This window comes from Mesoplodon mirus, assembly GCF_964341445.2.
Source record: "Mesoplodon mirus genome assembly, chromosome: 5".
Lineage (NCBI taxonomy): Eukaryota > Metazoa > Chordata > Mammalia > Artiodactyla > Ziphiidae > Mesoplodon > Mesoplodon mirus.
In genome coordinates, this window is record NC_138980.1 from 157,944,957 (window position 1) to 157,960,365 (window position 15,409).

At 42.4% G+C, this 15,409-nt stretch overlaps 1 protein-coding gene across 2 annotated transcripts in view; it reads left to right on the forward strand.

The window, feature by feature from the left end:
• The first annotated feature begins 6,441 nt into the window (after positions 1 to 6,441).
• Positions 6,442 to 15,409, forward strand: part of GOLPH3 (golgi phosphoprotein 3) — a 53,344-nt gene continuing 44,376 nt past the window's right edge. Inside the window, exon 1 of one of the 2 annotated variants that reach the window (XR_014294318.1) lies at positions 6,442 to 7,444. Coding sequence is in view for 1 of the 2 variants with exons in the window: in XM_082624157.1 (XP_082480283.1) it covers positions 7,220 to 7,444 (225 nt within the window). In the remaining variant the exon portion in view is untranslated. The remainder of the gene's footprint in view (positions 7,445 to 15,409) is intronic. The other variant, XM_082624157.1, reaches the window with a different exon arrangement.

The following is a 15,409-nucleotide window of genomic DNA, read 5'->3' on the forward strand; positions in this document are numbered from 1 at the left end:
TGCTCTGTGTATGGGGATAGATACTTTGTAATAGCTATCAGGTAAATCCTAAAAGGCTCTCAGGTTTTGAACTTTGCGCAAGTCTAGAAAGGAAAAGAGGTGGAGTCTATTTCCCCACCTGTTGCATCTGGGCTCGCCTTTGATCTGCAGAATGTGGCAGAAGTGGTATTGTACAACGACTGAGCTTTGTAGCTTCTCTTCCTCCTGGAACTCAGACACCATGTGAAGAAGGCCGGGCCAGCCTGCTGGAGACCTAAAGCCAGCACCAAATTCCACGTATGTGACTGAGGCTGTGTTAAAGCAACCAGCCCACGTCAAGCTGCAGCTTGACTCCAGCCATACGTGAAACCCCATGGGAGAGCAGCAGAACAGCCCAGCTGAGGCCAGCCCAAATTGCTGACCCTCAGAAAAATTAGCAAATAGTTGCCGTTTTAAGCCACTATTTGGAGGACATGGTTTGTTAAACAGCAATAAATAACTCATACAAATGCCTTTCTGAGGAGTTATGGATAAAGAAAAAAGATAATGTAAAATACTGAAAGATAGGTTAGCTTTAGTTTATTAATTTGTTCGTTCACATACTCCCTCTCCGTGTAGAAGGGATTCAAGTCGGCTGTGCTGGGCCGACCCTAAGGTGATCTGCAGTGATCTCTGTATTCTTGTGTTCATACATTTATATAATCCTGTTCTCTTGAGTGTGGGCTGAAACTAACGACTGTTTCTAATCAGTGGAATATGGCAACAGTGAAGGGATGTCGCTCCCATAACAATGTTACATTCTATAAAACTCCATTATGCTGACAGATTCACACTAGGGATTCTCCTTTTTGGCTCGATGAAGAAGCAGCCATGTTGAAGAAGCCCATTCGGCAAGAAACCACATGCAGCCTCTAAGAGCCGAGGGTGGCCTTCAGCCAACAGCCAACAAGAAACGGAAGCCCTCGGTTCTACAACCTCCAGGAAATCAATTCTGCCAATAGCCTGAGCAAACTTGGAAGCCAGTTCTTTCCCAGTTGAGTCTCCAGATGAGAATGCAGCTCAGCTGACATCTAGACTGCATCCTTGTGAGTCCCAGAGCAGAGAATCCAGCTAAGCTGTGCCTCATGCCTGCCCCACAGAAATTGTAAAATAATAAATATCTCCTGTTTGTTCTATAGCACAGAAAGCTAATACAGCCACTCAGAAAGCTTCAGCGTTCAGGCCTTTGACAGGAAAGCAACCTTTGTTCCTAGAAGGAAAATTCGTGGTTTGTGAAAAGAGGGAGACATTCTACAGATGAAGAAGCTCAGTTCTTTCTCATCACACCATGATTTATTTAAAACCTTGGACAAGAGGGCATTTATTTTCATGGTTGACTCAGGGAACTGAGGATACTTTATTCAGAGAAGGTGGGGCAGAGAACAAATTAAATGTGTATACATGTGTAAGGGGCTGTTTTCTAGATAACAGTGAGTAAGCTATTCAATTTCCACTGAGCTGAGAAAAAGAGAGGGGTGTTTAGTGCACTCAGAGGATAGAGGATTATACCTAAACCTCAAGTAAATTCCAAGAAGATTGCTTTGGCCTAAAACGTCCAGTCACAGTAGAGATCTTTACTAATAAGTCAGGAGACGCCTTATCTCCATGTCAACAGCTTTTCATATCTGGCCTCATATAGACTAATAGTTAAGGATTTAACTTAGAAGTTTAGAAGACTTCCTGATGATCATGGTGGAAAGATACTAAACTACCTGGTATAATAAAATCATGAAATCTTGCCTTTCTAGATTTCCAGGGAAAATGAGTAGGCAGCTGGAAAAATTTCAGGATTGTAAATTGTTTAATCTCTTGAATGCTCCTTAAACTATATAATTCTAGAATTTGTGTGACAGACTGTTATATAAACAAACAGCTAAAATTGTTTTTATAGCCTATCTAGTCTGTGTATTTCTTTGATGTTTATGTTATTTATTTTCTCACTATAATCTTCAATGAAGGTAAACAACAATGCTTTGTTCTACATTTGTTTAAAATTTTAAATCCTTCTCCAAATTTATTGGTTAAAAAAATATGAGTTTATGTTTTATTATGCCAAAAGTATGTTCGTTTTTCATCACCAACGAGCAAACCTTGTTCAAAACATTTTAACTTAAAAACTAAAAAGTACCTATTACAAAAAGCATATTTTAAAAAATTCAAATTTTTTTCTCAATAATATATAGTACCTTGGAACATGCTTCTAGCCAGACCTAATTCAAAGATCCCTAATTTTTGTTAATAACAGATTCATTGGAATATAATCTACATACCACACAATTTACCCTTTTAAAGTATATAATTCAATGTTTTAGTATCTTCACAGAATTGGGCAGCCGGCACCACAACTAGTTTTAGAACATTCTCATCACCCCAAAAAGAAACTTTGGACAAATTTAACAGTCATTCCCCATGCCCTCCAATCTTGCCAGCCCTGGGCAATCGCTACTCCGCTCTCTGCTTCTATAGGTTTGCTTATTCTAGACATTTCATATAAAGAGAACTGTGCAGTGTGTGATCTTTTGTGACTGGCTTCTCCAGTTAGCATAATGTCTTCAACGTCTATACATGCTGCAGCACGTGTCGGTACTCCATTCCTTTTTGTTGCCTCACGTTTCATGATGTAGATATACCACATTTTATTTATCCATTCATCAGTTGATGGGTAGTTGGGTTGTTTCCACTTTTTCATTATTATGAATAATGGTGCTATGAATATTCATGTACAGGTTTTTGTGTAAAATATATTTTCCATTTTTCTTGGGCATATAAGTAGACATGGAATTGCTGGGTCATATGGTAACTCTATGTTAAAACCTATGCCAAATGGTTTTCTAAAGTGGTGCATTATATTACCTTCTAACAAGTATTATGAGGGTTCCAGTTTCTCCACATCACAATACTTGTTAATATCTGTCTTTTTATTAGAGCCATTCTAGTGAGTGTGAAGTGGTATCTCATTGTGGCTTTGATTTGCTCTTCCCTAAATGATATTGAGCATCTTTTCATTGGCTTATTGGCTATTCTTGTATCTTCTTTGGTAAAAAGTCTGTTTATATACTTTGCCTATTTTCTTTTCTTTCTTTCTTTATTTTTGGCTGCATTGGGTCTTTGTTGCTGCACGCGGGCTTTCTCTAGTTGCGTCAAGTAGGGGCTAGTCTTTGTTGCGGTGTGCGGGCTTCTCCTTGCAGTGGCTTCTCTTGTTGCAGAGCACAGGCTCTAGGCAAGCACGGGCTCAATAGTTGTGGCGCATGAGCTTAGTTGCTCCGCGGCATGTGGGATCTTCCCGGACCAGGGATCAAACCCATGACCCCTGCATTGGCAGGCGATTCTTAACCACTGCACCACCAGGGAAGTCCCACTTTGCCTATTTTAAATTGCCTATTTTAAATCTTTTTATTATTGAGTTGTAAGCATTCTTTTTTTTTTTTTTTTTTTTTGTGGTACGCGGGCCTCTCACTGTTGTGGCCTCTGCCGCTGCGGAGCACAGGCTGTGGACGCACAGGCTCAGTGGCCATGGCTCACGGGCTCAGGCGCTCTGTGGCATGTGGGATCTTCCCGGACCGGGGCGCGAACCCATGTCCCCTGCATCGGCAGGCGGACTCTCAACCACTGCGCCACCAGGGAAGCCCTGTAAGCATTCTTTATATATTCTAGATATAAGTCCTTATCAGATATATGATTTATAAAATTTTTTTTCCCATTACATGGGTTGGCTGTTCATTTTCTTGATGGTGTCTTTTGAGGCACATTTTCTTAATGGTGTTCTTTTTTTTTTTTTTTTTTTTTTTTTGCTTTACGCGGGCCTCTCACTGTTGTGGCCTCTCCCGCTGCGGAGCACAGGCTCCGGACGAGCAGGCTCGGCGGCCATGGCTCACGGGCCCAGCCGCTCCGTGGCATGTGGGATCTTCCCGGACCAGGGCACGAACCCGTGTCCCCTGCATCGGCAGGCAGACTCTCAACCACTGCGCCACCAGGGAAGCCCAATGGTGTTCTTTTAACAATGTTCAATTTATCTCTCTTTTGTTTTATCATTTGGGTTTTTGGTTATATCTAAGAAACCATTGCCCAATCCAAGATCATGAAGACTTATGCCAATTTTCATCTAAATATTTTATATTTTTAGCTATACACTTAGATCTTTGATCCATTTTGAGTTAATTTTTGTATATGGTATAAGGTAGGGGTTCAACTTCATTTTTTTTGTATGTGGATAAACAGTTGTTTCTGTACCATTTGTTTGTTTATTTATTTTGGCTGCACTGCATCTTAGTTGCAGCAAGTGGGATCTTCGTTTTGGCATGTAGGATCTTTAACTGCAGCATGCAGGATCTTTTAGTTGCAGCATGCAGACTCTTAGTTGTGACACACACGTGGGTTCTAGTTGCCCGACCAGGGATTGAACCCCGGCCCCTGCATTGGGAACGTGGAGTCTTACCCACTGGACCACCAGGGAAGTCCCTGTACCATTTGTTTTGAAAAGACTATTCTTTTCCCATTGAATTGTTTTGGCATCCTTGTTGAAAATCAATTGACCACAAATGTGAGAGTGTATTTCTAGTAACTTTGTGTGTATGTGTGGTCTTATTTTAATTTTTGTTTTATATTAGAATATAGTTGATTTACAATGTTGTGTGTTATGTGTGGTCTTAAAGTCTATTTTGCCTGATATTAGTATAGTCACTCTAGCTTGATTATGGTTGCTGTTTGCATGGTATATATTTTACCACCCTTTATTTTTTTCAACCTACTTGCATCAATGACATAACAAATTACTACAAGTTCAGTGGCTTAAAACAATACACATTTATTATTTCAGAGTTTCCATTGGTCAGGAGTTTGGCATAGCTTAACTGGATTCTTTGCTCAGAGTCTCACAAGGTTGTGATCGAAGTGTTGGCTGGGCTACATTCTCATCTGCAGATTAGGGTCTTCTTCCAAGCTCATTCATGTTGTTGGAATAATTCAGTTGCTGTAGTTCTAAGACTGAGACCATCAACTCTTAGAGGTTACCGCTCTCCAAAGGCAGTTCACAACATGGCTGTCTTCCTCAAGAGTGTCTTGAGAGCAATCAAGAGAATGTCTCAGCTGACTCAAGTCTCTCTAATTAGGGAAGGGATGGATCCACTTTCAAGGGAAAGTGATTACAGCCACCTGATTATGCAGGCCCACCCAGGATAATCTCTCCTTTGATTAACTCAAAGTGAATTTATTAAGGACCTTAATTACATCTGCAACATTCCCTCCCTTTTGCCATATTCTAGTGGTTAGAAGTAAGTCACAAAGCCTGTTCACACTCAAGGAGAGGGGATTACACAAAAGTGTAGATACTAGGGCAGCAAGAATTATGAGGGCTGTATTAGAATTATGCCCATGACAGATGCGGACATGGGGAGGAGCACAAATTCTCTGTGTATGTTCAGTGGTAGAGGTTCAGACTCTTTCATGAGGTTGCAATTAAGATGCTAACTAAAGGTTTGACTGGGGCTGGGATCCACTTCCAAGATGGCTGACTCACATGGCTGTTGGGCAGGAGGCCTCGGTTCCTTCCCAACTAGACCTCTTCATAAGGCTGCTTGAATGTCTTCATGATATGGCAGCTGGCTTCCCTCAGAGTGAACGATCTAAGAGAGAGCAAAGGAGAACACGGAAGAAGCTGCAAAGACTTTTGCAGCTTCATGTTAATGAGAGACATTGGTTGAGGTGAAATTGACCTTTGCCCCAAAAGATAGGAAACAGGGAGGGTCTACTTTGTGCTCACCCTGCCCCCTTCTCCCCATCCCAGGAGATTTAGCTTCTCACTTTCCCGGGCACGGGGTGATGGTGATGGTGCACGGCCAGTATGCGTTCTGGATAATGGGTTTGTGGAAGGGGAAGAACTCTGTAAGCCAAAACTGTTCTATGCGATGGTTTTACCGTGGGCGTTTATCGCTTCTTATAGCTTAAGTCCTGTTACATTCCTCCTGTCTAAATCATTCTGTAACCACAGCCTGTGATCACTATTGACTTTAAATAATATCGGATGGCATACAATGCCATTTCTGGATAATGTTTTACTTATAAGCTCCACTCTTCTGGCCCTACAAACCCTCCCCCCTCAGGTTGGACATCTATTCTTTAACATAACTTGCTCAAACTGTCAAGCACGCCAAGAGGATTTAACCGAGTAAGTAAACTGAAAGATTTAATGTGTACAAAGACGTGGCAGGAAACTCAACAGGTTTATTGTCTCTATAAAAAGTTCGTTAAGGTCGACTGTACCGACGTGTGCAGTACTAACTGTACTCACTGTGCCCTGGTCGGGAAGGAGGAACAAAGTTTTACAAACAAAACTATTCAGTTTGTTCTAACCTCTCTTTTCATAGCGTAATACGCCCAGAAAAACTAAAAGTCCGTTTGCAGCCCATTTAAACGCAGTTACTCCTTCTGAGGGGTCTGGGAATGTGGGCAGAGCGCGCGCCCTCTCCCCGCCCCATCAGCGGTGAGCAAAGTCCTTCCAGTGACTCGTGGGGACCCCGGATTCCAAGCCGGGTCTCTGCAGCCCCGGGCGAGGCCAACTCCGAGGACGGTGGTGTCTGGGGTGCTAAGGGGACAGCTCCAGACGGAGCAGGGTTCACCCTCGCGAGGCCAAGCTGCTCGGATTCGCTGGGGCCTTGCCAGACTCTGGCTCCAGCCCCGGTTCTTTGGGGGACACAGGGGAAGGCGGGCGGAGGAAGGACACGTCACGGGAGGGGGGCGGCGGGCCGGGCGGCGAAGGAACCCCAAAGAAAGGGCGAGCGCCGGGGAAAACCCGGGGGGCGGAGACGGGGTCATAGACAGCGGGACCCGGCCCCCGGGTCCCTGCCCGCCGCTTCCGGCGCTCTCACGGCCCGCCCCGCCGCGGCCGTGCCACATCCTCCAGTGACGTCAGCCGGCGCCGCCATATTGGAAAGGCGCCGCCGCCGCCGCTTCCTCCTTCTTCACCGCCTCCGCCTCGGAGCTCCGGCAGCCCCTGGGCTGCGACCGCAGGAAGGAAGGAGCCCCTCGCCCGCCCCGACGCCCAGCCCGTCTCCCCATGACTGCACCCAGCCCCGCTACCGACGGACGTCGCCCCAGCGCCCGGGTTTAACACGGAAGCGCGGGTCGGGGGCCGCGGAGGGAGGAAGAGGGAAACCCGGCAAGTCCCGCGTCCCTCTCGGCCCGGCGCGGTGCCTCGGCCGGAGCCATGACCTCGCTGACCCAGCGCAGCTCGGGGCTGGTGCAGCGGCGCACCGAGGCCTCCCGCAACGCCGCCGACAAGGAGCGGGCGGCTGGCGGCGGCGGCGGCAACGGCGAGGACGACGCGCAGAGCCGCCGCGACGAGCAGGACGAAGACGACAAGGGCGACTCAAAGGAAACGCGGCTGACCCTGATGGAGGAGGTGCTCCTTCTGGGCCTCAAGGACCGAGAGGTGCGGGTGCAGCGGTCAGGGCGGGGGCGGCCGGTGCGGGTTCCCGGCGGCAGGCGGGAGCCTGGCCACCGGCTCCGCGCCTCTGCCCTCCCAGCTCCCGAGCTCCGCGCCCGGGAGCGCCCAGCTGGTCCCGTGCTTCCAGATCCTCCCAGCCCTGATTGCTTGGATTTCCCTTTCTCCTTTCACAGTCACTCCTTTCATTTTGACTCCCCGGCGGTCTGTTGCTTCCTCGCTTTTTTCCGCGTGTTTAACCCGGGTAGACCCCAGGGTACAATTCCCACCTGGAGACTTGCAGGTTAGAGTGCACCCGAACTCATAGGTTCTGCAGGTTTTAGGACCTGGGAGATCAGTGGACCTAGGTGCACTCATCTGCTTTCTGGGTAATTAAAAACAACAACAACAACAACAACAACTTAAGGTGTACTGTTTGGAATTTTGAAAACATTTCGGTGAAATGGTAATGGAGGCAAAAGTTGTTTTACTGATAAAAGTCCAACAAAAATCTCATGAAACCTGGAAATTGACTTCCTAGGTAAATTTGTTTTGCGTGAGAGATTATTTTTAGTATCGCGTTTACATTTTACCAGTTTACTATTCTTAAAAAAAAGTCTTGCAGTCTCAAGGAGGGGCATTTTCGTGGGCGCGCTTGAAATGCTAGGTTTGTGATTTGATGAAAGGCCTCAGCGTTTCGATAGATACTTGTGTTCTGACTTTGAAACGATTGTTTTCACCCCAGTACCTTGTGAGATTGTTCACACATAGAGAAGTTGGGAAAAATGCTACAGTGGACACCTATCCACTCACCTCCTAGGTTCTATAATTAACATTTTGCTATATTTGCTTTATCACGTGTGTCTCCAAAAATGATTATTTTTAGAGACCTGCCAGAGGGTCAGACAGATGAATGGATATTGTATAAATCGTGTATGGTGAGGGGTCCCAGAAGCTTGTTTTATCTCCCTATGGAAACTACAGACGGCACATTTTGAGAGTCAGATACAAAAATATCTAAGTTTTTTTTTTTTTTTTAGTAAAGTTTTCCCAATTCACAGAGGTGGGAAAAAAAATTGTCTTATTAAAACAGCTTAGTCTTATTCACCAAAACTTATCAGATATAGGTGAGTTTTATATGGATTGTTTGTGGACTCCTGATATTTAGTAATCTAATGAGTTAAAATTTACCTTGATGGACATGTCTAGAGTATTTGCATTTTCTGGGTTTCCAGTTTGCTTAGGTTTTTCTGATGATCTCTTGAAAAAAGTTGATGTCCCTCTGGCTATGAAAGGGGCCCCAGTATCTGTGTTTTAATTACTGAGTTATGATGAAAGCAGACTGTATGTGAAATTCCTTTTTGTTCTTTGGAAAAGCAAACTAGTTGTATAGTGTCCTAGAAATGTGATTTTTAGAAAGTATTCTTAAAAAAAAAAAAAGAAAGCTTTTTTTAGGCTTCACCGTTTAGAATCTTGGTAATAAACATTTTTCTTTAAGTCTCTTTCTTTTTCCTTTGGGACAAAAGTAACATTATAGAAAATACCAAAAAAAAAAAAAAGCAAAGTGAAGAAAAGTCATCCATATTTCTGAGTTTTGGTTTATAGTTTTTGAGACTTTTCTATGTGGATACATTGTGTGTAAAACTAAAACTTAAACGCTAAAATCAAAACTAGCTTTTGGACTTATGAGTCACTCTAAATGAGAAATTATGGTGAGAAGGTACTTTTTTGTTTTTTTAAGTATGTGTTACTCTAAATGTTTAAGCTGAAACATATTAACATGCTGTTTTTCTGTGATTGGTTTTCATGAAGATAATCTAAAGAATTTATTTGTTGAAGCTTAATGATACTTACAAAACCTAGAAAATTTAAAGTTCTTTGGTGGTACATAATTGAAACCATCTGTTGTGTTTGTGTCAAGAGTCACTATACTTTGCCATGTCATGGCCAAGGTCCAGACACTAGCTATTTCTGAGCATTTCAACAACCACATAGGGAAACTTTTTTTCCCTTTTGCAGGCAAGTGCATGGAGTTGGAAGTGGCAGTGGGTGGGGTTGGGATTTTGCATTGCTTTAGACTTAGGTTTTAGGGATTAACCTGTATATTTTCCCCTGTCCTCACATCTTTACGTAATAACTATCCCTGGGAACTCATCCATTCATTTCTTTCTCTTTAGGAGATTCTTTCCACCACCCCCCACCCCCACCCCCCGCCTGTTGCTATGTCTTCAACTTGTATCAGTCTTTTTAGGGGACAGGAATTACTCTCTTACATAGGTTCTAGGCATTTATGCTTTTAACTTACTAAGTTTATTATTTATTTATTTAAAATTTATTTATTTAATTTATTTCTGGCTGTGTTGGGTCTTTGTTGCTGTGCGCGGGCTTTCTCTAGCTGCTGCGAGCGGCTACTCTTCATTGCAGTGCGTGGGCTTCTCATTGCGGTGGCTTGTCTTGTTGTGGAGCACGGGCTCTAGGCACGTGGGCTTCAGTAGTTGTGGTACACGGGCTCAGTAGTTGTGGCTCGCGGGCTCTAGAGCGCAGGCTCAGTAGTTGTGGCTCATGGGCTTAGTTGCTCCGTGGCATGTGGGATCTTCCCGGACCAGGGCTCGAACCCGTGTCCCCTGCATTGGGAGGCGGATTCTTAACCACTGCGCCACCAGGGAAGTCCCCTTACTAAGTTTAATATTAACAAATTCTAAACTTTACCTGTAATATATACAGGTTAATAAATGCACTGCTTTAACTTTTTATTATTTTAACTTAGTGTCCATCTTTGTTATATTTCTGGGTACTTTTAAGATATTTAAAAGCTAAATTCAAAGTTTAGGTTTGTCATTAATGATGGACACATTTTATATATATGTGAGCTAACCTTACTTGAAATCAGAGCAAGAAGAATTTTAAAGAAATTGTGAGAGGTGAAATTAGTTTGACTTTTCAAAAATGCTGAGACTTATGGTTTGTTAAAAATGCTTTTTGTTGAATAATAAACCCACAGAAAAGTGCACGAGTGTGAAGAATTTTTGCAAATTGAACACACCTGTTGAACCAGCACCTAGATCAAGAAACATGACCAGCTCTCCAGAAGCCCTGCTTGACTTCCTTTTCCAGTCACTGCCTGGTCCTCAAGGGTTACCACTGGCTTGACTTTAGAATTCAGCATAGAATAATTTTGCCTATTTTTGTACTTTTATTTGTGCCTTTTGTAAAGCAAAGTTTGTGAACTTCATCCATATTGTGTGAGGTTGTCATTTGTTCTTTCTCATTGTGTTATCAGCTTACTTTTAACACATTTATGATCTATAATATTAAAATTATTTGAACTCATATCCTGAATCTAGTATTCTCTCCCTCACCCCTTTGCTGAACAGAAGGCTCAGCTTGCTTGGCAGTAAGCAGATGGTCTGGCTTCAGATTACCTATTAGGGATGACTCTAAAGTTATTGTGAGTTTCATTTCAGATTTTTTACCAATGATTTTCCTTTCTGTCTTTTATTAAAACACCAACGCCTGGGCCGCTCTGGGGATTCCGATGCTCAGTCTGGGCAGAGGACATAGGTATTGAAGTAAATTGTCAGAGGCCACAGCATGGATGGCAGATGGATGTAAACTTGAATTCAACTTCCAAATAATTAGCAAGATTTCTTCTGTCTCCCCTGTAGTTGAGAGGAAGGGACAGCAAACAAGCTAGGTACTTTTTTCCTCCTGTAGGTGCCTCCAGTAGTTAGTGTTTTCAGAATGCCTCATTGAGAATTATGTGAAATAACTGGTGTCATATACTTTTAAATATCTTCATTCATGACAAATCTTAGTGCTTTAAAGTTGGATTTGATTCCTTTCAATGGCCAGGTATAATTTAGAGTGTGCATGTGGAATAGCAGAGTGGAAAGAGGCAGTATAGTATAGTCCTGGTCTGAGGTGTAGCCTTTGTTTTACATGTTATTTGATCTCTGAGCCTCAAAGCTCTCTAAAATGGAGAGAGACGTAGACCTCTCCTATGGTTCTGATTGGACTGCTGCGGACATTTATTGTTTTGCTCTCCACCTTGTCCTTTCTAGGTTTTGTCTTGTTTTTAGGGTGTTCCCATTGGATGTATTTCCAGGATGCACTGTTGAAGCATTTACCCTTTCTCTTTTGTGGTGCAGTCAGACCTAGACTTGGCCAACCAGACATTTTCTCCTGGGGATTTGGATCTTGAGAACAGAACAGCAGGCTTGTGGGGGTTTTTGGAGACCTATCAGAGGAGTGTCAGTGTGGGGGTCAGAGTGTTCTCTGACCTGAGTCCTTTAGCTTCTTTCTCCCTAGCCCTTTGGTGCTTGTCTTTCCCATTCCGATTTTCCAGGCACCTTTCAATTTTGTAAGCTTTAGGAACCTTCCAGTAAAGTCCCTTTTTAAAGAAAGCCAGAGTCAATTATTAGTGTTTTTAATGCTTGCAGATAAGAACCTTAATGTGATAATTTAACTCTATCTTGAAAAATAAGTAAGTGCTTGAGCTGGATAATACACACTTAGGGTAAAATAGTTAAGTTAAACTAAAATGATGGAACTGACTTTTGTGTGGCTTTTAAATTGGCTCCAACGATTGATACCCGAGTGTTCCATTTTTGGAGTAAGTTTCCCAAGGTCGCTACTTTGAAATACAATACTTATCAAGATGGATAACTTTTTTTTTTTTTTTAAATTCTTCTTTGTGTACATGCAGTAATACACACCATCTCTGGATATCAAATCTGTTAATGAGAAATTCATTTAACAAATATTCAGTATTTAAAGGTGTGGTAAGATTTCAGTAATTTAAAGTACAATAAAGACTTCAGAGTTTTGGAATTTTGTTATTCCTTTAGTACAGATAATATGCTGTTCATATTTTTGAAAGATTTGAGTTTTCATTTATTTTTTTCAGGTGTTTTTAAGAGTAAGTACACACATAAGAGATATACAGGATCTCAAAAATTAGTTTTTGGAGGTCATTGAACCACTTGATTGTATCTTTTAAATAAGATTTTATGTTAGATTACTTTTCAGTGCTTCAGGGTCCTTTCACAGTGTGGCCAAAACGTTCACTGATTCATTTTATAAGTCATACTAATATTTGATATTTATTAATTTTAAACCATCTGAGCATTCCTGTATGGATCATTTGAGATTATCTTGTAGAATTCTACTTTGAGATCATTTTGATCAAATATTTGGGGAGTTCTTCTGATGTTTAAAGAGATAACGTATTACAGTAAGTGTCAGCTTACATGTAAATCTCAAAAGACCCTAAATGGGGCCTCCCTGGTGGCGCAGTGGTTGGGAGTCCGCCTGCCGATGCAGGGGATACGGGTTCGTGCCCCGGTCTGGGAGGATCCCATGTGCCGCAGAGCGGCTGGGCCCGTGAGCCGTGGCCGCTGGGCCTGCGCGTCCGGGGCCTGTGCTCCGCAACGGGAGAGGCCACAGCGGTGAGAGGCCCGCATACCGCAAAAAGAAAAAAAAAAAAAAAAAAAAAAGACCCTAAATGCATTATGCTTGTCCACTTACGTTGTGTTAAACCTTTGGCCCAAGCAAACTTTCCCTACTTTGTATCAGCATAATTTTTCTGCTTTTTTTTTTTGCGGTACGCGGGCCTCTCACTGTTGTGGCCTCTCCTGTTGCAGAGCACAGGCTCCAGACGCGCAGGCTCAGCGGCCATGGCTCACGGGCCCAGCTGCTCTGCGGCATGCGGGATCTTCCCGGACCGGGGCACGAACCCATGTCCCCTGCATCGGCAGGCAGATTCTCAACCACTGCGCCACCAGGGAAGCCCTCTGCTATTATTAATCAGAGTAAATTGTATCATTCAGAGTTGCTGTAGTCTTTGTTTAGGGGATTTTATTTTCATACTAGTTTCCTTTTGAAGCAGCACAAAGAGACTGCTGGTCCCCATGTTTCTTCCACATAATAAGTATAGTGACAAGTAACAAAGGTGGGAGCCTGGCTTCATTTTGGAATTGATGTTAGTGGCTTTAGGTTTCCCTGATCAAAGCTTGAAAGACTGCAATATGTTTCAAAAGTATTGTAGAGTGTTATAATGTAATTTAGTAAATCTTGGGGTTTTAATTTAGGTATTACAGGTAAATATATAAAATAGGCTGTTATTTTATTCATATTATCTCATCTTATTAGTTGTTTGGTAAACATCTGATCTTCAAGAATACAATTAATAGTAAAGTACATTACATTGCCAGAAAGAATGCTTCTTGTAAATATATTTTTAAGCTGAAAAAGTTAAATTTTAAATGAAAAAAAGACTTTTTTTTTTTTTTTTTTTGCGGTACGCGGGCCTCTCACCGTTGTGGCCTCTCCCGTTGCGGAGCACAGGCTCCGGACGCGCAGGCTCAGCGGCCATGGCTCACGGGCCCAGCCACTCTGCGGCATGTGGGACCCTCCCGGACCGGGGCACGAACCCGTGTCCCCTGCATCGGCAGGCAGACTGTCAACCACTGCGCCACCAGGGAAGCCCAAGACCTTATTTTTAAACTTAATAAATTGTGTATAGTTTACGTATTCCTTTACTAAGGGAAGCTCTTAAATTGGAGTCACAGGACGGATTTAAAAGTCTGTGAAACGTTCCGCAGTTGTGTGTGTTGCATGTGTATATTTTTCTGGAGAAAGAGAACATAGCCCTCATCAGATACGCAAAGCATTTAGTGAACCAGAGGGTTAAAAAGTATCTAATAGAAACTGTTTCTTTGTTTTAGTTTAAGTTTTTTGTTTTGGCTGTGTCTTGTCTTTGTTTTTCCTCTTGAAAACTGACTACAGAAAATTTCAGGTTTCAGGGTTGTGGTGGGTTGGATTTTCAGTTCTGTTAGATTTGAGATAGGAAGCCAGCATTTCTGTAGCCTGGTTGTTCTACGACATGTAGAATTCTAATACCTTCCATGCATTAATTAAATGTTTATTGAGCCAAGTCCTTGATGAGGTGCAAACACTAGGAAGAAGTTCTCTATCTTCAAGCCCATTTCATTTTGCTCTGTGGGTCAAGACTCTTACAGTAAACTAAAAAACTAAATTGTGTTGCTGTCGTAGAATTTTCCCATGGTGAATATCTCAGCTGGGCATATAGCTGCCATTCAGAAAATATTTACTAAGTAAATCATGTATTTTCATTTAGGGTAGCGTCATACCCAAGGGAGGGAAAATTGGTGAAAAATTCTTACTTCTTCTATGTGTAAAGCATAGATACACATACAGTGTGCCATCTTACTAAAATTTTATGGGGGAGGGTGTGGTTATAGAAAAAAGTCTGAAAAAGCTTCTTTAGGGAGCAGTAATGGAAAAAAAAGTTGAGAAATAGTGAAAAAATTAATATTGAAAATACTAAGTTTGTGCTGAGTTGAGGATTAGAAATCTTTTTCTCCAATAGGACTTTGTATTGTAATACAATTTGACTTGAAGTTCAGTAGTTGGAGGAACAGTTTTAGTATCCTGAACTGCAGGGAGTTGTGAGTTAAATTTTAAGAACAAAGTTATTCTTGTTGGTTGATAATGTGTAGGTAAACTCTTTGTTCCCTTCTTTCTACCCTCTGCCCTGTGGAGGGACTGGAAATAAAGGACTGCATCTAAATTGCTAGTGGTTATTTTTACTCTGGTTTCATTTTCTAGTTCCAGTTTCTCAAATGCAACTGTTAAACAGTTTTATACTATGTTAACAAAATAAGCTCAGAAATAGCATTTTAAGAATTTAGCTTAAATTTCAGTCACTGAATTGAGCTTGTCATTTAATTTTTGTATCTATGCCCTGTTATATAAAATGGAAACAGATTTAGTTCAGTCCAACTTTTAAAAATATATATATATATATATTTATTTATTTATGGCCACATTGGGTCTTTGTTGCTACACGCGGGCTTTCTCTAGCTGTGGCAAGCAGGGGCCACTCTTCGTTTCAGTGCACGGGCTCTAGGCACGTGGGCCTCAGTAGTTGTGGCTCACGGGCTCTAGAGCACA